This window comes from Gymnodraco acuticeps, unplaced genomic scaffold, assembly GCF_902827175.1.
Source record: "Gymnodraco acuticeps unplaced genomic scaffold, fGymAcu1.1, whole genome shotgun sequence".
In the NCBI taxonomy this organism is placed as follows: domain Eukaryota; kingdom Metazoa; phylum Chordata; class Actinopteri; order Perciformes; family Bathydraconidae; genus Gymnodraco; species Gymnodraco acuticeps.
The window spans coordinates 346,000-369,771 of NW_022991672.1; the positions used below are offsets into that span (position 1 = coordinate 346,000).

The following is a 23,772-nucleotide window of genomic DNA, read 5'->3' on the forward strand; positions in this document are numbered from 1 at the left end:
CTGGAGATTCATAGCTATATTTCACAACACTGTGCTATGGTCCCTGTTTAAGAGAAGCTGGTGAAACACTTCCTCCTCCCTGAACAGACGGTTTGAAAATGGGTCACGTGATTGTTGACTCGCATACATTTGATATGTAGTTAATCAAATGTATATTTATGTTGCAATATATCAAAATGTATCCTAAGAACTTAAATATAATAATAATAATGATGTGTTCCTGTCCTCCTTCAGTCTCTGCAGTGCTGCCGGCAGTCATGTTCAGGTAGAGAACGACCGGCTAAACGGCGGCCACCATGCGGAAACATCTGGAAAGGATCCGTTTCCGGGGCCAGAGACGGGATGAGTTCCCGGATCTGGCCGATTCTCCCAACACCTCCGACACAGAGAGCAACGAGGAGGTCGTGAGCAGACCTCGAGTCTCCGCCAGAGATTCAGAGGAGCAGAGTGACGCTCAGGTACACAAACACACACAATATCAACCAGGAGTTTAGAAAGAAACATGTTTATCTGACCCTGGACTTTAAAGAGGACATCATGTGTATATCAGTATGTAGTGTCTCTACTTTAAAGAGTCCTCTCCTGCTGATGTTCAGGTGTATATCAGTATGTAGTGTCTCTACTTGAAAGAGTCCTCTCCTGCTGATGTTCAGGTGTATATCAGTATGTAGTGTCTCTACTTTAAAGAGTGCTCTCCTGCTGATGTTCAGGTGTATATCAGTATGTAGTGTCTCTACTTTAAAGAGTCCTCTCCTGCTGATGTTCAGGTGTATATCAGTATGTAGTGTCTCTACTTTAAAGAGTCCTCTCCTGCTGATGTTCAGGTGTATTTCAGTATGAAGTGTCTCTACTTAAAGAGTCCTCTCCTGCTGATGTTCAGGTGTATTTCAGTATGAAGTGTCTCTACTTTAAAGAGTCCTCTCCTGCTGATGTTCAGGTGTATATCAGTATGTAGTGTCTCTACTTTAAAGAGTCCTCTCCTGCTGATGTTCAGGTGTATATCAGTATGTAGTGTCTCTACTTTAAAGAGTCCTCTCCTGCTGATGTTCAGGTGTATATCAGTATGTAGTGTGTCTACTTTAAAGAGTCCTCTCCTGCTGATGTTCAGGTGTATATCAGTATGTAGTGTCTCTACTTTAAAGAGTCCTCTCCTGCTGATGTTCAGGTGTATATCAGTATGTAGTGTCTCTACTTTAAAGAGTCCTCTCCTGCTGATGTTCAGATGTATATCAGTATGTAGTGTCTCTACTTGAAAGAGTCCTCTCCTGCTGATGTTCAGGTGTATATCAGTATGTAGTGTCTCTACTTGAAAGAGTCCTCTCCTGCTGATGTTCAGGTGTATATCAGTATGTAGTGTCTCTACTTTAAAGAGTCCTCTCCTGCTGATGTTCAGGTGTATATCAGTATGTGGTGTCTCTACTTTAAAGAGTCCTCTCCTGCTGATGTTCAGTTGTATATCAGTATGTAGTGTCTCTACTTTAAAGAGTCCTCTCCTGCTGATGTTCAGGTGTATATCAGTATGTAGTGTCTCTACTTTAAAGAGTCCTCTCCTGCTGATGTTCAGGTGTATATCAGTATGTAGTGTCTCTACTTTAAAGAGTCCTCTCCTGCTGATGTTCAGGTGTATATCAGTATGGAGTGTCTCTACTTTAAAGAGTCCTCTCCTGCTGATGTTCAGGTGTATATCAGTATGTAGTGTCTCTACTTTAAAGAGTCCTCTCCTGCTGATGTTTAGGTGTATATCAGTATGTAGTGTCTCTACTTTAAAGAGTCCTCTCCTGCTGGTGTTCAGGTGTATATCAGTATGTAGTGTCTCTACTTTAAATAGTCCTCTCCTGCTGATGTTCAGGTGTATATCAGTATGTAGTGTCTCTACTTTAAAGAGTCCTCTCCTGCTGATGTTCAGGTGTATATCAGTATGGAGTGTCTCTACTTTAAAGAGTCCTCTCCTGCTGATGTTCAGGTTTATATCAGTATGTAGTGTCTCTACTTTAAAGAGTCCTCTCCTGCTGATGTTCAGGTGTATATCAGTATGTAGTGTCTCTACTTTAAAGAGTCATCTCCTGCTGATGTTCAGGTTTATATCAGTATGTAGTGTCTCTACTTTAAAGAGTCCTCTCCTGCTGATGTTCAGGTGTATATCAGTATGTAGTGTCTCTACTTTAAAGAGTCCTCTCCTGCTGATGTTCAGGTGTATATCAGTATGTAGTGTCTCTACTTTAAAGAGTCCTCTCCTGCTGATGTTCAGGTGTATATCAGTATGTAGTGTCTCTACATTAAAGAGTCCTCTCCTGCTGATGTTCAGCTGTATATCAGTATGTAGTGTCTCTCCATGCTTTAATGTTCATGAAGCTCTTTATTTTGCTGCAGCACCTCTTTTCACCCTCTGTCTGAAACCAGACAGACTGGAAGTATATGGTAGCATACAATAAAAAGTAAAGGTGTCTTACAATGTTTCTTTTTGTGTCCTACGTATTCAGACACCAGGCTTCACTTACATAATCATGTCACTTATATACAAGTAGTTGAGTTGTATGATTATGTCCAGAGATACCACCTCTCAACTAACTCGTTGCTTTGTCATGTGTGTTTTATTTTTATTTGACTGTGTGTGTGTTTGTCTCTCAGGCCAGTCATGCAACTTGTTTGTACTATGAGTAATTCTTTAGGGCCTCTTACAGTTATTGAAATGAAATCAGGAGGAAAATAAACAACCAAAAAGACTGCAAATGTGTAAAATCGATAAATGTAGTGTAATATTTACCTCTAAAATACAGTGGATTGGAAGAATATGGTAGCATTAAACAAAAAGTACAAGTCAAGGTGTCTTCAAATGTTTCTTTTTGTGACCTACTTATTTAGACGCGGTTTCACTTACTGTAGCTTATATACTGAAGTAGTTTAGTTTTATGATTAGATCCAGAGATACCACCTGTAAACTAACTCGTCTGCTTGTTATGTGTGTCTGTATTTAACTGTGTGTTTGTCTCTCAGGCTAGTCATGCATCGTTCTCTGCTGCTCTCCACGACGACTCCAGGACGGATCTCAACGAGGTCAAAGGTCACCTGGAAATCGCCTTGTTAGAGAAACACTTCTTAGGTGAGTAATCTGACCTGAACTGCACTCCACTGTGTGGGGTTTCTTTGTTTACTTATGTAAACAAAGAAACAACATATAACAATATATAATAATCTGTGTTTTTCTCTTTTAAACCGGATGTTATTTATATTTTTTTATATATTTATCTTATATACAGTGGGGCTAATATTTAGTCAGCCACCAATTGTGCAAGTTCTCCCACTTAAAAACATGAGAGAGGCCTGTAATTTTCATCCTAGGTACACTTCAACTATGAGAGACAGAATGGGGGGAAAGAATCCAGGAAATCACATTGTAGGATTTTTAATGAATTAATTGGTAAATTCCTCGGTAAAATAAGTATTTGGTCACCTACAAACAAACAAGATTTCTGGCTCTCACAGACCTGCAACTTCTTCTTTAAGAGCCTCCTCTGTCCTCCACTCGTTAACTGTATTAATGGCACCTGTTTGAACTCGTTATCAGTATAAAAGACACCTGTCCACAACCTCAAACAGTCACACTCCAAACTCCACCATACCTACTGTGAAACATGGGGGTGGACACATCATGCTTTGGGGCTGTTTTCCTGCAAAGGGAGCAGGACGACTGATCCGTGTAAAGGAAAGAATGAATGGGGCCATGTATCGTGAGATTTTGAGTGACAACCTCCTTCCATCAGCAAGGGCATTGAAGATGAAACGTGGCTGGGTCTTTCAGCATGACAATGATCCCAAACACACCGCCCGGGCAACGAAGGAGTGGCTTCGTAAGAAGCATTTCAAGGTCCTGGAGTGGCCTAGCCAGTCTCCAGATCTCAACCCCATAGAAAATCTTTGGAGGGAGTTGAAAGTCCGTGTTGCCCAGCGACAGCCCCAAAACATCACTGCTCTAGAGGAGATCTGCATGGAGGAATGGGCCAACATACCAGCAACAGTGTGTGAAAACCTTGTGAGGACTTACAGAAAACGTTTGACCTCTGTCATTGCCAACAAAGGGTATATAACAAAGTATTGAGATGAACTTTTGTTATTGACCAAATACTTATTTTCCACAATAATTTGCAAATAAATTCTTTAAAAATCAGACAAATGTGATTTTCTGGATTTTCTTTTTTCTCATGTTGTCTCTCATAGTTGAGGTTTACCTAGGATGAAAATTACAGGCCTCTCATCTTTTTAAGTGGGAGAACTTGCACAATTGGTGGCTGACTAAATACTTTTTTGCCCCACTGTATATATATTTCTTGAACTCAGTTTTATTTAGACATTTTCTTCTGAAATATATTGTTGTTTTCTTTTTTTTGTATTTCTTTTTCTTTTTATTGAATAACTATCGTGATAGTAGTATTATAATCACCACTATTTTTGTTATTTATCTTGAATTTATTTGTTTCTCTCTTCTCAAATTAACCACCATTAATAAATAATGTCGCTACCTGCAACATTTCAATAAAGACAATATAAACAAAAACACTTAAATACACAGAATGTTTTAGCCAGGTTAAAGCTGATTATTGGATCTTGAGTCAAGGTTATTTTATTGGTTTAATTTAGCATAAAATAAGTTAAAGTAAAGTGTCCCTTTTTAAATGTGTGGCTGGGAGAGTTGTGTGTTAATTGGCTGTCGACTCATTCTGGCCTTTAGCATCACTTCAGGGTTAAATGCCCTACAGCACAGATGCATGCTGGGTAATCTGTCAATATCTGTTCGTCAGCTTTACATAACACACACTGCTAATAAGCCTGCTTAACCTCGTCACACACACACACACACACACACACACACACACACACACACACACACACACACACACACACACACACACACACACACACACACACACACACAAATAAAGAGTTACAAGTATATGTTGATGATAATACTTTTCTACTTTTACTTGAGTAACATTTTAAATGTAGGACTTTAACTGTAACAGAGTATTCATACACTCTGGTACTTCCTCTGTACTTTTACTCAAGTACAAGATCGGAGTACTTCCACCACTTCTGTTTGATGTTTGATTTAGTTTTGGGTAACATGAACGTGTCGTGTCTCATCCTCGTCTGTTTTCAGAGGAGGAGCTGAAGAAACTGAGAGAGGAGTCCAACGTGGATTCACTGCGGCACGAGCTGGAGAGAGAGCGCAGCCGCTGCAGCGAGCTGGAGCAGAAGATCAACGACGTGCTGAAACCCAGGTGCTTATTAAAGGTCACCTATTATGCAAAATCCACTTCTTCATGTCTTTCATACATCAACATGTGTCCCCTCTTCTTCATGTCTCTTCTACATCAACATGTGTCCCCTCTTCTTCATGTATCTTCGCCATCAACATGTGTCCCCTCTTCTTCATGTCTCTTCTACATCAACATGTGTCCCCTCTTCTTCATGTCTCTTCTACATCAACATGTGTCCCCTCTTCTTCATGTCTCTTCTACATCAACATGTGTCCCCTCTTCTTCATGTCTTTCATACATCAACATGTGTCCCCTCTTCTTCATGTCTCTTCTACATCAACATGTGTCCCCTCTTCTTCATGTCTTTCATACATCAACATGTGTCCCCTCTTCTTCATGTCTCTTCTACATCAACATGTGTCCCCTCTTCTTCATGTCTCTTCTACATCAACATGTGTCCCCTCTTCTTCATGTCTCTTCTACATCAACATGTGTCCCCTCTTCTTCATGTCTCTTCTACATCAACATGTGTCCCCACTTCTTCATGTCTCTTCTACATCAACATGTGTCCCCTCTTCTTCATGTCTCTTCGCCATCAACATGTGTCCCCTCTTCTCCATGTCTCTTCTACATCAACATGTGTCCCCTCTTCTTCATGTCTCTTCTACATCAACATGTGTCCCCTCTTCTTCATGTCTCTTCTACATCAACATGTGTCCCCTCTTCTTCATGTATCTTCGCCATCAACATGTGTCCCCTCTTCTTCATGTCTCTTCTACATCAACATGTGTCCCCTCTTCTTCATGTCTCTTCTACATCAACATGTGTCCCCTCTTCTCCATGTCTCTTCTACATCAACATGTGTCCCCTCTTCTCCATGTCTCTTCTACATCAAACATGTGTCCCCTCTTCTCCATGTCTCTTCTACATCAACATGTGTCCCCTCTTCTTCATGTCTCTTCTACATCAACATGTGTCCCCTCTTCTTCATGTCTCCTCTACCTCAACATGTGTCCCCTCTTCTTCATGTCTCTTCTCTACATCAACATGTGTCCCCTCTTCTTCATGTCTCTTCTACATCAACATGTGTCCCCTCTTCTTCATGTCTCTTCTACATCAACATGTGTCCCCTCTTCTTCATTTCTCTTTTACATCAACATGGGTCCCCTCTTCTTCATGTCTCTTCTACATCAACATGTGTCCCCTCTTCCTCATGTCTCTTCTACATCAACATGTGTCCCCTCTTCTTCATGTCTCTTCTACATCAACATGTGTCCCCTCTTCCTCATGTCTCTTCTACATCAACATGTGTCCCCTCTTCTTCATGTCTCTTCTACATCAACATGTGTCCCCTCTTCTTCATGTCTCTTCTACATCAACATGTGTCCCCTTTGTGGAAAGAGACTCTGAAAGTTTCAGGAACAAAGATTCTCTCTCTTTTTGATCCATTTCTATAAAAACCTGTCTGAAAATGAACTGATCAGATTTTGGCCACTTTATGATGTCATAACGATGTTTTGTCTTGTGTAACCATTAGCCAATCACCAACCAAGGTAAACCCCCCTTATCACCTGAATCTCCTCTAGAGCACCATTGAGTTCTTTGTAACCAAATCTCTCTCAGAGGGGCGTGGGGAGGGGCTCCTTATTTTCATCTAAAGTAACAGACAGAGAATCAGCACTTTGGAAACAGGGCTGAAACAGATGGGATTATGGGTAATGCAATGATCTGTTTGGTGTTTCAGCCAATCAGAGACAGGCTCTGGATATATCTGAGACCTGTGATATATTGATGAAAAACAGTATGATAGAGGACCTTTAAATAAAAATAAACGTTTTTTAATGAGCTAATGCTAACCATCAGACAGAGCGGTTTGTTCCTGTAGTCTCATGGCTGAATCTGATCACCTGAATGATCGTTTCTGTTGCTTTACAGACTTGAAGACTCACCTTCACAAACGCCTAAAGCCCCGCTCCCTTCTACATCTGCAGCCAGCGGTACAGGTGAGTTTATCTTTTTCTTACATTACTCGTTATCGTTCAATATTTTTGAAATGTAGTTTCATCAGTCATAGGATGTTCGAGTGGTGCAGGGATGATGTATCTTTGTGGGCCAAAACGGAAGTAAGCATCGCAAGGGCTCCCTAAATAAAACAAAAAGCCAATGGGATTTTACCAATGGATTTCGGAAAATTGCACAAAATAATCTCTTGATCAAACTTTTATGATAATTACTTGTTTGGTTCAGCAGGATAATCTCCACATATTAACACCACTTTTATAACAATTGAAGTGTAAATGCAATCTCCAGAATGAAAAAGCTAATGTTAGGCTATAAAGAAGTCACATGACTTCACGTCACTACCGCTAAGCTAAAGGTGGCTAATGTTGGGCTATAAAGGAACTACAGCACGGTCACATGACTTCACGTCAACACCGCTAAGCTAAAGGTGGCTAATGTTGGGCTATAAATGAACTACAGCACGGTCACATGACTTCACGTCACCACCGCTAAGCTAAAGGAGGCTAATGTTGGGCTATAAAGGAACTACAGCACGGTCACATGACTTCACGTCAACACCGCTAAGCTAAAGGTGGCTAATGTTGGGCTATAAATGAACTACAGCACGGTCACATGACTTCACGTCACCACCGCTAAGCTAAAGGAGGCTAATGTTGGGCTATAAAGGAACTACAGCACGGTCACATGACTTCACGTCAACACCGCTAAGCTAAAGGTGGCTAATGTTGGGCTATAAATGAACTACAGCACGGTCACATGACTTCACGTCACCACCGCTAAGCTAAAGGTGGCTAATGTTGGGCTATAAATGAACTACAGCACGGTCACATGACTTCACGTCACCACCGCTAAGCTAAAGGTGGCTAATGTTGGGCTATAAAGGAACTACAGCACGGTCACATGACTCATTTAGATACTTGTTAACAACCGCCATTTTTAAATTCAGCAGTGGGGTATTTACTGACGCATTTTATTTCGTAGGACAACACTTTTTAATCTCTTCAGCTTGTGTTAACCACAGACCTTATTTCAGGCTCACAACCAAACTATGGTAAAAAATGTTGACTTCAAGACGAGTGAACAGGAAGTTGTAAAATGCCAACTCATTTCCAGGTTTTAGGACTCATTTCTTCACCACTCTATACTAAGACCTACACATAAAACCACAGAACACGAATGTGAGTAACACACATGTAATTGTATGAATAAAATGTTCTTGTTCTTCTATAGATAAGTAATTATATTGTTTATAAAATCATAGTTTAGGTTTTATTCGTCCAGATTTTTCAGATATCTGTGACTGATATTTTCATACAAGGCAAAGTCTAGTATAAACCTCAGTGTATAAATGTGGTGAAATGTCAACAACCATGTAACCTCCATCTTTTCTTCTTCTCATCTTCAGACAAACAGAAGGACACTTGGTCCAGCAGCTTCCGGAAGTGTCTCTACGATAGATTTGGCGTTTACATCGAGGACTTCCGCTTCCAGCAGGAGGAGCAGACGGTGGAGACGGACGAGCCGCTGAGCGCCAAGAGGTGAGGAGGGGAAACACAGAAACCCTAAAAAAAATAGATGCGATTCATTTCATTGTTGAAGACAAGGGCTGTAAGAAATGTTTTATGTTTCAGAAAATGTATAAAGAAAGTGTTATTAGACAGTATGAAGTTGACTTTTGATCGTGTTCTGCTTTCATGTTTCAGTATTTGTAAGCAACTGTGACTGAAAGAATATTGCTTTTATTTTTTAATGCACTTTTTAAATATGTGTCCCCGGTGTGTCGGGGGAACTCACGCAGCGTCAGAAATAAAACCCTCTCTCTTTTCCTCCGTACCGTAACCAGCAAGAGAGAAAGCCTTTGAGCTCCATACTGTTTCAGAAATAATCCTTGATAATCCATGATATGGCGTTTCATCACGGCAGTATTTAGTTTAGACAGTAGCTGCCGGGTCCCGCATGAGCTCAGACCCCTCCTCTTTATTTCGAAAGCTCCTTTTTTTAGAATTTTTTTTTTTTATCAATTTTTTTTTTTTTTTAAAGCTTTATATCCAACTCAGCACTTTTGAAACAGGAAGTGAAACAGAGGGATATGAGGCATGGCTAGAATGGGTGATCTGTTTGGTATTTTGAGCAAAACACTTCATAGACATGTTTTTTATGTATTTTTATATATCTGAGACCCAGTGGCGGCTGGTGGAAAAATATTTTTGGTGGGGCTGTTGATATAGTGAGTAAAAACATTTTTTTTGGGAGAAATGACCCCTTAAATTAGGACTTCTGGTGATGTAATGGCGCGTTTCCAGTGCAGCGCGGAGCTCGCTTTAATGCTGCGTTCAGACCGGACGTGATGCGAATATTCGCTTCGCTCTAAACGCTCCTATCGCATTGCTCTAGTCGCTCGAGTTTCACCGCGGCTGCCAGCTGTGTTTACTCGCATCATTCAAACAAGAGGCGCTGGCTCGGGAGCTACAACTACAACAAAATGAATATATTTGACCGTGATTAAATTGTAATACACGTTTCTAAATGATGCCGACGTAACAACATACTGATACCGGTTAGTAAAAACCATGAATTAATGCTTTGACAAATCTGCAGACAGACGGCAGGCGAGAAACCTTTTAGAATGCTTGTTTTCTGAATGGAGCTTGGCTATGCTAACGTTATATATGTTCCGACCGTCCACACTCACAACAACGGCCTATACAGACATAAATAAACCAGTGACTGTATTCTCCATGACACAGACAGTCTGTGGTTTGTACTTGTTTAACTTTTGTCTAGTTTCTGAACAGATCGTATCTGTCCCCGGCTGTTTGAAGAGCAAGCATGGGAAACAAAAGACAGCATTTACCTGTTTGCATCCAGCTAGCCATGCCTTTCTGGTGTACCAGCTACGTGAGAAGCCTCGTTGATACGTTTTGTCTTTTTCACGAGCTTGCTGTGATGTATACAAATCGGGTTGGTCCGGTCCAAGGTCTTTAAGCAACAGTTTATCTCCCAAACTTCTCCTTTCGAAAGGATTGGAGATTAGCTCTTGCACGGAATTGGGCGGGGACCAAGGTCCGGCGACTCCACCTGCACACCATTGTCATCTAACTACTGCGTCACCTTGGTCACTCACGAGTCTAAAAAACAACTCACGTCAACGCACGTAAGCAACGTGGGCGCCAACGTGAGCGCCCTCGTGACCAAAATATTTGACGTCGCTGATTGGCTGAAATTATGTTTCGGCGGCACAGTTTACTATTGAGACTTTTGCAACGTGCTGGTTGCTGCTGTTTGGCTCGGGGGCTCTGCCCGGTAATGATAAACTAATGCCACGGGCAAGGTCAGGCAGGAAACCTGTGACTTATCAGTAACTTTAGACATCGTAACACCATTTTAAACGAGATTTTATTGTAGATTATACATTTTACTGATACCAATTGTATGATATTTACCTTGTTCATTACAAATACAAATATAAAATATATATATTTTTTAAATATATATTTTTTAATTTTATATTTTTTTTAATATTTTTTTTTTGTATGTGGGAAGAGGTGGGGCGGCGCCCCTAGCGCCCCTATGGGCCGGCCGCCACTGCTGAGACCTATGCTATTGCCTACAAATAGCATGATAGGTGACCTTTAATACTAGATAGATGTAGGTCCTCTTAAGAGTATTTGAACTTATTCTGTACAGTATGCTTCATTTAATATTTATTATATTTTTTATAATATTTGATTTTAGTTTTTTCTTCGTCTTTTATAAAAAAAATTATTTTTTATTTTATTATATTTTTAACTCATGTCTGATGCCTGTTAACATGCCGCTGTGACGAACGAAAATCTTTTTTTCATAAGGTTTTATTTGTATTCTTTCTGTTATAAAAATAATAGATCTTTATTTTTGTTTTTTTTATTTAATTATATTGTTAACTCATGTCTGATGCCGCTGTGACGAACGAAAATCCCAATTTGTGATAAAAACAATGTGTTAAAGCTGAATATCTTTAAATAAATACATCCTAATGTGGTTTCCGACACACAGGTTGACTGAAAACATGAGAAGACTCAGTGAGTATTAATACTTTCCTTCACCGTTCATCACAAACAATACAGAATACAAGAGCTATCAAGATACATCTGTGTTTCTCTGCGTCTGTGATTGGTCAGTTTCTGTTTTTTTCAGAGCGAGGGTTGAAACCATTGTCCAACTTCAAGAGGAACCTGACGGCGCTGTCCAGCTGGTACTCCGTCTACACCTCGGCCATCGCCTTTATTGTGAGTTCAGCCCGAAGGTTACTGATGATGATAATAATAAAAAATGATTTGTGGAGCGCTTTTTAAAGGTCCCATGTCATGGCCATTTCTACTGATCATAATTCCAGTGTTGAGGTCTACTAGAATACATTCACATTGTTCAATGTTCCAAAATCACATTGGTTTCTCATCCAGCATCTCTGTATAGTCTGTGTATTCACTCTCTGTCCTACACGCCTTCTTGGAGCTCCTTTCATTGCAAATGAAAAAGAAAACTATAAAGTGTATATAAACAACTATTATAGTGTAGAAAAATATAGAAAAATAGAAAATAAACTAATGATTATTTTGATGACGAGTTGTTTTTGAGGAAACTGAAACATGTTGGGATTTATAAAAATGCGATTTATTTATTTATTATTCATTTGGTAAATTTCAGATCCATATTTTCTAAAACGCTCCTATCTTTTCATTTATTAAAGAGGTCCTGTAGTGTTGTATAGGATTTAGTGCATGTAAATGGTCTGCAAAGGGTAACATCTGAAAGTTCCCCCAGAGGGAGTTTCTCGCCGACACAGTCTCAACAAAACATTTAAAGAAGGATACATGTATATTTTGAGCATTCATTTTGAAGTTTAACTATACTTTGTTGACTATAAATATTATAAAAAGACAAAGAGTTTCAGTATAAGATCAGATTTTACACTCCAGTTGAAACGTTTTTCATTTAGTCGTGACCTCATCTTGATCCGTGACACCTTTTAATTATTGCATCTTCATCTATTAGTGTGCATTCACATGAATTATCTACATAATATATAAAGACACCTTAAAAATGTGTGTGTGTGTGTTGCAGGTCTATATGTATGCAGCGTGGCACGGCTGGGCCGTCCCGATGTTCCTGTTCCTCGCCATCGTCCGACTCTCTTTAAATTATCTCATCGCCAGGTCAGTGTAAGCCCCGCCCCTCTCTCTCCTACAGCCAATCGCACGGCTCCAATCAGAGACAGTGGGTGTTTCTCAATGTCGAGGAAAACTGCTCCAGAGCCACTATTTCAAGGATACTACGTCATTGAGTCCCGCCGAAGGACTTTTCCAATGTCCAGGATACTTGGAATTCTACCGAGGCCGGGGTACTGGCCCGTCCACACAGCGGCGTGCGTTGAAAGCTTCACCATTCACTTTGGATTCACTGCATGGGAAGCGACGCGGAGCTTTGCTGGCGTAAGGCGGGGCCTCTCATATGACGCACACCTGCACACTTGCTAGCCTGTTCCATTCTTCGTTCTCCGAATGCCAGGAAGGATTCTTGCCTAGCCTCTGATGGACCTGACTCGGAGGACAAGGAAGCGTCCTCGACATTGAGAAACACCCTGTTAATCAGGTTGACATCAATCTTCTCGTATAGGCAATTTAAGTAACATGCAGGTGAATCAGATGAATAATAGATCGGGGGGGGTTCATTACATTTATGCATCTTAACTCCAGTCAACTAATCTATCAGAATATTCTGAAACTATTTTTGAAAAAGTATTTACCGTAAATGTTATTTTTCAGAAATGGCAGAAAATGCTGTTTTCAGCTTTCCAAAATCTAGAGATTTTCTGCTTTTATGTTTTATATCATATTAAACTGAATATATTTGGTATTTGTACTTAAAAACAGGACATTTTAACACATCGCCTGTGAGGAACTGGTAGGATATTGGCACTGTTATCTGGGTTTTATGATAACAATCAATTGAACAATATAATTGTTAGTTACAGCTATTTCTCAGACGCTCCATTAATGAGCTGTTGCTCTGGCTCGTTTAGGGTACTTAGACCCCGGTTACGTAACTTTATGACTGTATGTTCTTTAAAACTACTCAATGGGAAATAGAAGGGGGTTAACTATGTGTTTAAGAGTGTAACATGGAGTAAAGTACTTCAGTCAGGTAGAGGAAACGTCACTAATTAAAATGTTTTAATAGATGTTTTTTATTCCATTCTTGACAGATAGGTAACTTTTCATCCACTCGAAGCCTCACTGTGTTTTAAAAATGAACCAATGATTCTGAGCAGCTTGAATTCAAAATCTTTGACAAACAGATATATTTAGACAGTGTGAAATGATCTCATATCTACCTGTGTGTTCCCATGATGCACTGCTCTCAGAGGCTGGAGGATCCAGTGGAGCATCGTACCTGAAGTCTCCGAGCCCGTGGTGAGAAATCTCTCTGTAATTTATCTTCAACATGAAAAGAAATATCCATTTAAAATCTGAAAGTGTCCTGACAGGCTACCTGGACAGGTGAACAGGAAGTTAGTGTGACAGACTAACAGCTCCACCTGGTGGCTATGGGACGTCATTTAATGTCATGTCATGTTAAATAGTGGAATGACTTTTAATGGTCATGAAAAGTAGGTTTTTAATTGACGAATAATTCATTTGTATTCAAATTTGGTATTAAAAACGGTTGTGCCTTTTTAATATCAAAAATTCCATGTAACATATTCCAGTTTTGAGGTAGTTTAGAGTATTTGACATACATTTCTGTCCTATAAATTCAAATGACCTGTGTTACTTATTTTTCAGATTTCTGTTGTTGAAAAGTATTCAAATTAACTCATATTTATTAAAATAATACCATATTTGCATTAAAAAACATAACATTTGAATGTAACTTGCATTGTTATTAAGTACATTTACTAAATTTTAAGGAACTTTCATGTACTCTACCTACGTTTAGACCTGACTTTTTTAGATGTCTGTTCTCGAAAGGTATGCATAATAACACATATATGATAAGGTTATGCCTGGTTTCAATACAAAAACATGTTATTGTGGAAGTTCTCATACAAACACACAGTGTATTTCTTAATGTGAGTAATTAGCTGGGGAAGTTGCGTTGTCATGGTCACTAGTTGTGTAGATGATTGTGTCAGTTTGTATCTCCTTATTGTCTCCTCTGGTTTCCAGGAGCCTCCCAAAGAAGACCTGACGGTGTCGGAGAAGTTCACGCTGGTTCTGGACGTGGCTCAGAAAGCTCAGGTGAGACGAGACGGAGAGTTCAGCGGAGCTACGTCAGCTCAGACAGATTCACTACAAACAAACTACTGAAGACCAATCTTTTTACTTTGCCTTTGTTTCTACTTGAGATGTTTGTTGTGTTCTTATGTGTGTTTCTTTCGGGACTCCACGTGGTCTGTGTTTTGTTTTATGTTGACCTTGACATTTCTGCCTCATGTTGTTATTGTATTCATGTTTCTGTGGTCTTAGTTTTAAACGTTTGTTCTTTCTTGTGAAGCACTTTGTGATGTTATTGCTGTGAAAGCTGCTCCACTAAATAAACTTCTTCTTCTTATTATTAAAAGATGTTCCTTTTGTGTCTCAGAACCTCTTTGGCAGGATGGCGAACAGACTGGAGAAAATCAAGAAGTGAGTCACACACTTTGCTCCACGTCAGAGAGGAATGATGGTCCGTGGACAGACATGTAATACTGTGTGTGTGTGTGTGTGTGTGTGTGTGTGTGTGTGTGTGTGTGTGTGTGTGTGTGTGTGTGTGTGTGTGTGTGTGTGTGTGTGTGTGTGTGTGTGTGTGTGTGTGTGTGTGTGTGTGTGTGTGTGTGTGTGTGTGTGTGTGTGTGTGTGTGTGTGTGTAGTTTGTTCATTTGGGTGCAGCCTGAGTTGACTCAGAAGCTGTACGTTGGTCTGTGGCTGGCCTTCATCTCCTCCTGCCTGCTGCCGTTCAAACTGCTGGGATTCTTCATAGGTATGACACACACGCACATACGCACGCACACATACACACGCACACACACACGCACACTTATACATTTAATTAAGCAGTAGGCCTACTAAAATGGTTTACTTAAGTGAAAGTACTAATACCACATTGTATAATTACTCTGTTACAAGTCCTGCATATAAAAGTTTACTTACTAAAAGTACAAAAGTATTAAGTAAGTAGAACTAACCATTTCACATTCAATTAACTGCTGAATTCCTGCTAAATAACGCATATTTGCATCAATAGAGGATTTAACATGACATTTTTCTTCACCTGAATTCAGTGCATTTTAGTTTTGTCCTCCTACACTTTTGTATCTAAGACCCAATTCCAAACCACATCCTACCCCTACACACTACCCCTCCGTTTGCGCATTCGCCACATTAAGGGCTGTTCCAAAGCAACGAGTGTGGAGCGGTGTGGAGGGGGAGTGGGCTATCAAGCCCTCAAACAGCGAGTCTGCAGCGGTGCTGACTTGAGACCGGTCTCTACCTGACCGGTCTCAACGCTGTGTGTGTCCGTCAGGAAACAAGCTGTTAACAAGTAGTTCCAGCAAACATCCACTGATAAACTGCGATGTTAACAACCTCATGATAACCTCATGTTTTAACTTAGGATCAAACCTGTGTTTAGTCTAGAAACAGGTAAATGTGTGCATTTTATTATAAAGTTGTATATTTACAGACTGTTGCAAAAACTAAGAAGCTTATAAACATCAGCTTTAAAACTAAAAGAACACAATTAAAGATGTTTGGAGTTTTATTTGAGTTATTTATTTTATCTTTGTCAAAGATATGCTGATTTGAAACCGTTGTTACATACAGTTACGGCATTTCCTGTTTCTGCCGGAGAGAGGGGAGGCCGTCCCAAAGCTTGCCGCTGTATTTACTCCCTCTATCTGACAGGAGGGAGACTCGTTGAGCTGCAAGTGTCACTCAGTCACGGAGGGGGAGTGTGTAGGGGTAGGGGTAGGGCGTGGTTTGGGATTTGGCCTTACTCTTCTTCTCTCTGCTGCGTAGTTTCCTTATTCCAAGCGCCCCCTGGTGGTCATTACTTTAGGAAGCACCTAATTTGATAAGCAGCCGATCAGTGTTTAAATGTCGATATCGCAGTTGATGAGGTTTTTGGTAGGAAGCATAAACTGTTATTGTAATTATTATTTGAGTAATCGTGCATTTAATACATTTCTGTGCATTGTATTCAGTTGAACAACAGATTGAACTAGAGAATGCAATTCCAGAGGAAATTGCTAGTGGGAATGCTTTATGCTGAAAAGCTGACGCTAAACTGCTATGCTGAAATGTAATGTGGAAGAAGAAAGTGAAGAATTTAGATTGAAATGATACATGAACACTGGGGGCTTGAATGTGTGATGAGAGAAGAAAATAAAGTAAAAAAAGCTTGGAAAAGCAGCAGAATATTTGAACTGCAAACTTCTGAACTAACTTGATGGCGAATGATCTGTCGCCATGGCAACGGCATTTGATGACACCCCATAATACGCTTAGATGCGTTGATGGCTGCATCCTTACCAAACCTGGGCGTTTGGAGCAGTTTCACTGAAGTTATGAGAACCGTGTTTCCAGGCGAGCATTTTGTTGCCAAGGTAACGGCAATTGAAGAAATCTCAAAACGGTCCCGTAGATGTCTTCAAGGCTGGACTGTTAGCACACTTGAGCACTTTTTGAACATTTTCATAGGAGTTATAGCGACATCATGTTTTATGGCGAGGGATGCGTTTCCATGGAAACGGCATATGGTGAGATCTCAGATTTGGCGTAGAGCTGTTGAGGCATGGACCGGTGATATACAAGTGAAGATTGGGGGACGATTGGACCGTGTCGATTGGATTTACAGCCACATCATGTTTCATGGAGAGTGGTCTGTCGCCATGGCAACGGCATTTGATGACACCCCATAATACGCTTAGATGCGTTGATGCCTGCATCGTTACCAAACCTGTGAATTTTGGGGCGTTTGGAGCAGTTTCACTGAAGTTATGAGAAAACCGTGTTTCATGGCGAGCATTGTGTTGCCATGGCAAAGGCATTTGAAGAAATCTCAAACTGTCCCGTAGATGTCTTCATGGCTGGACTGCTAGCACACTGCTATCTGGAGTCTGCTGCTCTGAGCACGTCAGCATCGTGTTCCATTACACAGGTGTTTATATTTGAGCTAACGAGGTGTGCAGAGATCAAAGGTTTCCATTGTTCTGAATGAGAGATAAACCTCTTACATGTGAACGTTTTGTGGAAGAACCGTAACAGATATCTGTGAAATTTCAAAATGTGTAGCATGTCAAGGAAGTTGAGTATCTGAAGTGTAATCTTTGTGTACTTTCGGGTTAATAATGTGGCCTTTTTGGCAGTTTAACTAAAGGTGTGCGGCTGCTACCGTGAGGAAATATCTGCCTGAAATTACAATGGGCTTCAATGGACGAGTTTTGAACGTTTTTGTCACTTCATGCCCTCAAGAGGCATTTTGTTTAATTATTTTTGCTTAATTATTTGTCATTTTTCAAGCTACGAGATGTTTTCCTACGTTTTTCATGATAAATGATGTCTCAGGAATGTAGGGTTTGGGAATTATGGCAGTTTTAAAAAATATATATGAAGGCACATTTCAAGATTTTCTACCCTCTAGCTGTGACATCACGCACTCTAGTTAATGTTAAAATCTGAAGAAAACCTCTCAAACAATGTCTGAACAATGTTTAATATCTCTAAAAGTAAGAATGAGATTTAAAAGTTGTTTTGCACGAATAATGTCAGAAAGATGTGTAACATTTTAAAGTTGGAATGAGGTTTCTGAGTGAAAGTATGAATGAACAGTTAGCAGTTGAAGTCACATGAAGATTTGTTGAAGTCTGAAGATTTCCTCCATTGACTTCAATGTTAAAAATGTGATGTATTATGGGATGTATCTCTGGAATTATGAAAGTTATGAATGAGAAAAGTAATAGCCATCGACTCCCGACCGAGCTGAACGTTTTGATGTTTGAACGGAGTTTCTGCGATGTTCAATACGGGAGGAGAAGAGGGCCAAAATACCGGCGGAATAATAATAATAAACTTTTCGTGCGTAGCATAACAGTTAGTGGGAATGCTGTTAACACCATTCCCACTAAATTAGATATTCAGTGTCTCTGACTTGTCTCTCTGCTCAGGTGTGTACGCAGGTATAAAGTTCTTCATCATCGACTTCCTCTTCAAGAGCTGTCCGAAGCTGAGGCAGCGCTTCGACACGCCGTTCATCATCTGGACCCACCTGCCCACCGACCTGCAGCTGAAGGAGCGCGGCGGCTCCACGCTCACCAGGAGGGTCAGTACACACTCTGAAATATCCAGAAAATACCAGGACAATATCCAGAAAATACCTAAAAAATATATACACAGAATACCTCAAAGACATCCACAAAATGTACAGAAAAAAAACAAAATTAGAATAAGAAATATCCAGAAAACATCAGTTGCAACATTAAAGTGATGCACTTAAATGCATCAATTATAATAAAACAGTCATTCATTGTAATACTTGAGAATGTTTTTTGATTTCAGGACTTTCACTTAATTACTTGTAATATTACTACTTCTAATGAAGTAAAGCAATACTCCCTCCTCCTCTGGTTCTTACTGGTCCCAGCAGCTGGTTCCTGGTGTTCCTGGTTGTTCAGTTTGCATTTGTTCTTCTCTCACAGCTGTCTGAGTCTGAACAGGTAGGATCATGGTGTGTGTGTGTGTGTGTGTGTGTGTGTGTGTGTGTGTGTGTGTGTGTGTGTGTGTGTGTGTGTGTGTGTGTGTGTGTGTGTGTGTGTGTGTGTGTGTGTGTGTGTGTGTGTGTGTGTGTGTGTGTGTGTGTGTGTGTGTGTGTGTGTGGATCAGCAGTGTTTATTGTAGTTAGATAAGTAGTGATAATACTGCCCCCCTGTCAGCTGCTGGTAGTGTTTGTGACGGTGTTAGTTTGAGTTATCATAAACCTATACGTGAAATGTTGCCTCTTTTACTCAATTTCTTTCAGGTTTGTAATAAAGGTAAAACTTCTACACATTGATGATCAGCAGAATTGTTCTTCTTGATATTTTAATGTCCCCTTTCCTCTGGCGCCATCCTCAGGTCACTCTCAGATCCTACCAAATGTTCATGTTTCCAAACTAATGTTAAAAGGTTTGAATCAACATCTTTTTTAGTTTTTAGGGACAATTTTCGGTCAGGTAAACAAATATAGAAGTTGGTTCTTCTCCTCTTCACCACCAACGTTACATTTTGTGTAAGACTCTAAAAATCCTTAAGTCTTCAGGACATAGTCGAGATTTCAGCCACAAAGGAAGGTGATCATTGGCTCGGATCTTGTGAAGAGCTGTGAACACATCTGAGTTGTCCGGGTTAAAGGTTGGATTACAATTATACTAAACTCAGCATAACTGGGAATAGTCTTTCATGGTAAAAAAGCACTATTTTCATCAATCTGCTCTGGAAACGATACTCTGTGAAGCGAACACAGCTGTCAAATCCATATTAGTGTGATTAACACGCCGCTCTGATAATGCATCCATTGGTTGGAACAACAATAGACTCGTCTCACAGTGATGTTCAGGACGTTCCCACAGATCCTCTCTGCTGCTGAATGTTAAAGCTAGTATCCCCCCCCCCCCCTCCAGGTCACGTTATCCAGCGGGCGGGGCAGCGTCGGCCCGGCGGCTCCTCTCGGTGCGAGCCGGGATGAAGACGGAGGGCGATACAGCAGCACCAAGAGAGGAGCTTTCCACGAGGTGTTCAACCTGCAGGAGAGCGAGCGCCCCCTGACAGGTGGGCAGGAACTCTAGATATGTGTTTGTTGCTTTTGTTTATTGGTATTTGTTGTGTTTGTTTATTTGAATTAAAGTAGAAAACAAGTCTTTCATCTAAAACAACCTTTCTTTACTGGACCGTAGCTAAGAATTTAGCAAAATCAATTCTCCCAACAAAGTGTTTATTCAGATGAATGTTAAATTATCAGAATGAGAATCAGAATACCTTTATTAGTCCCACAGAGCGGACATTTACATTTGTTACCGCAGAAAAGAACCAAAGACAGCTTAATGTTACCTAAGAAGCATAAGAACAAATATTAAAGACAAAACATAATTAAAATAATTACACAATTTACAAAATACACATCCTGTAACAGTTCTGAAGATATAGCAGCTAGGTATATATCGCACAGGTATTAACGGCGATTACTAGTTCCATCTTCAACAGGTAGGTCTAACTGCTTCACAGTGACATACATTAACCTCTAATGAAAAATACTAATGTCTTTATACATGTGTGACCCTTAAAAGTACATTGAGTCTTCAAGCACTGGACACGCCCTCATTCCCACAAGACGCTGCCTGACCCTCCTGCATGTAGTGATGTTTGACTCTTTGTGTGTCAGTGTGTGAGAGCGGCTGGCGCTGCTGCCTCATCAACAGAGACAGGAAGTCGCCCACTGACTACATCCGCAACGGATACCTCTACGTCACCGAGAAGTAAGTCCCTCACTTCCTGTTCACATTGATTATTGTTCCCGCACAATGTTTTCAGACGGAACACAGATGAGGAGGGAGACTGAAATACTTAAAGTTTTGAGATCAAGCTGAGGCCGTAGTATTTATAGAAGATCAGAACAAATTGTCAAATTTCTCCAAACTTTACTCTCCGTACAAAACATTTTAAATACACAAGTGCAGAATAAACACTGTGAAACGTGTAAAACTGGATCCGTGTTTGTTCCTCTGTTTTCAGTCATCTGTGTTTTGAGAGCTCCAGCTCCAGATCTGGATCCTCCAAGAGGAACAAAGTCATCAAACTGGCCGACATCACCGACATCCAGAAGGTTTGTTCTGACAAAATGTTGCGTAGGGCCCCAATTTGGCCAGGGCGCCAGTCTCAGGACACCTCCACTCTGAGGACACCTCCACTCTGAGGACACCTCCACTCTCAGGACACCTCCACTCTGAGCACACCTCCACTCTCAGGACACCTCCACTCTGAGGACACCTCCACTCTGAGGACACCTACACTCTGAGGACACCTCCACTCTGAGCACACCTCCACTCTGAGGACACCTCCACTCTGAGGACACCTCCACTCTGAGGACAAAATAAAATCGCACTGACACTTATTATATATATAAATAACAACATCTTATATTTTAGTTACACACGCTAGACAACAGTGGAGGGTTCGAGAAACAACCGTGTTTGCCGAGTGCAGCGCGACGGAGGTGGGGAGGTTCCATGGTGAGCGGACTCATCACAAGTCTCCATTGTGATTTGAAAACTTCCATCAGACGGAACTGTCCTGAGAGTGGAGCCTGCAGGCAGACCCCTCTCGCCTTCGGCATACAAATATAAAAGGAAATAAGTTAGAACAATATTAAATATTGTTAAAAAAAGAGTGAAAATCTTTGGTGTTTATAGTGACAAAACATTGAAATACATCATCTTGGACTTTGAGGAACCGGGATGAAAATGTTTCACTATTTACTAACATTTTAAATCAAGTATTCTATACTGATATTTAAAAGTCAATCAGAGTATGTTTCTGTTGTTGTTTTGTTTTTAAATTAGTTTTAAAAAAAACGTTTGTGTTGCTTTTTTTCTCTTCTCAGTACAAAGTGTTGTCCGTGCTGCCGGGGTCAGGGAGCGGCATCTCCATCGCAACGCCGTCCACAACAAAGGTACGAGAAGACAGGGCGCTATGATCTGATGCAATGTGGAAGTTAATGAGTTAAATTAAGATATAAAACAAAGCGTGCAAATAACAAGAGAGCCTGGAATGGATTTCTACGGTGTAAAAATACTGTTACAAGTTAAAGGGGCCCTATTATACTAATGTTCAGGTGTGTATCAGTATGTAGTGTCTCTACTTTAAAGAGTCCTCTCCTGCTGATGTTCAGGTGTATATCAGTATGTAGTGTCTCTACTTTAAAGAGTCCTCTCCTGCTGATGTTCAGGTGTATATCAGTATGTAGTGTCTCTACTTTAAAGAGTCCTCTCCTGCTGATGTTCAGGTGTATATCAGTATGTAGTGTCTCTACTTTAAAGAGTCCTCTCCTGCTGATGTTCAGGTGTATATCAGTATGTAGTGTCTCTACTTTAAAGAGTCCTCTCCTGCTGATGTTCAGGTGTATACCAGTATGTAGTGTCTCTACTTTAAAGAGTCTTCTCCTGCTGATGTTCAGGTGTATATCAGTATGTAGTGTCTCTACTTTAAAGAGTCCTCTCACATCATACAATGTGTCGGAGCACTAGCCAATAGAAGCGCGAGTGTTACATAGTGATGTCTTGTTGCACACCTTTCTGGGGTCTTTCCCTTGGGTTAGGGTTCAATCCCTGTGCTCCCTCCAGTTATATTGTATAAATACATTTAATTGATAGATTACATGTTAAGTAAAGTATTAGTATCTGAATTGAACTCACTTCCTGTCTTGTTGCAGCCGATGGTGTTCGGCGCGATGATCCACAGAGACGAGGCCTTCGACGCCATCTTTAACCAGCACACGAAAATCGTTTCCGCGGCAACAGCCATCGAACCGGAGACGTAGTAACACCTTCACCAGGCTGCCACACACACACACACACACACACACACACACACACACACACACACACACACACACACACACACACACACACACACACACACACACACACACACACACACACACACACACACACACACACACACCACACACACACACACACACACACACACACACACACACACACACACACACACACACCACACACACACACACACACACACACACTGGGACTGTCATACTGTTAATTAACCAGTTTTTAAATTATCCGGTGACGTTAAATCGCAGTTTTTTTTGTCACCAATGACTTCTTAAACAAGTTCCCACAAAACAGGAAACAATAAGGTACATTTTTAGTGCTAATTAATTGATAAATCCTCAAATATGTCCGGTATTTATCTCTGGAATAATGTCCTGCATATTAATAAATATTGTCCAGAAGGCGTAAGGATATCGAGGCGAGTTCTCCCTTGATAAATTAAATATGAATTACATTTCCTTCAAACAGTCATGTCTTAATCACCGCGTTTAATACGGCTGTACCATAGATACAGCACATTCACACTGCGGTACTTTTCCCACAAAGGTTCATGTGAACTTAGTTCATGTGAACTCTTTAGTTCTCATGAACTAAGTACAGATCGCGTTCACACTGGAAAAAGTCCCTGGGGGAGGATTAGGCAAATGAAGCCGCTGACGTCACTTCTTCTTCTTCTGCTTTGGGTTTACTGGCAGGCCCGTCACTTGTTCTTCTTCTGCTTTGGGCTTACTGGCAGGCCGCAAACAACTTCACGGCGTATACTGCCGCCCAAAGTCCCCGGCCGGAAGTCCCCGGAGTTGGGGAAGGCTTCAGTAGAAGCTGCTGAGAGTCCCAGCAGCTTCTACTGAAGCCTTCCGAGTAAATCGCCAG

At 40.7% G+C, this 23,772-nt stretch overlaps 2 protein-coding genes across 2 annotated transcripts in view; one reads left to right on the forward strand and one right to left on the reverse strand.

The window, feature by feature from the left end:
- Window positions 1-23,772, reverse strand: part of LOC117534496 (zinc finger protein RFP-like) — a 47,469-nt gene that overhangs the window by 4,301 nt on the left and 19,396 nt on the right. The gene's annotated exons all lie outside the window — the stretch shown is intronic.
- LOC117534494 (GRAM domain-containing protein 4-like) lies at window positions 240-22,963 on the forward strand. Its single transcript, XM_034198701.1, has 18 exons — window positions 240-458; window positions 2,995-3,100; window positions 5,156-5,276; window positions 7,191-7,258; window positions 8,683-8,815; window positions 11,313-11,338; window positions 11,454-11,545; window positions 12,381-12,472; window positions 13,681-13,729; window positions 14,486-14,557; window positions 14,901-14,944; window positions 15,169-15,278; window positions 18,463-18,617; window positions 19,954-20,101; window positions 20,712-20,805; window positions 21,062-21,152; window positions 21,930-21,998; window positions 22,758-22,963. The coding sequence occupies exons 1-18, from the start codon at window positions 297-299 to the stop codon at window positions 22,863-22,865; spliced, it is 1,740 nt and encodes a 579-aa protein (XP_034054592.1). The 5' UTR covers window positions 240-296; the 3' UTR covers window positions 22,866-22,963.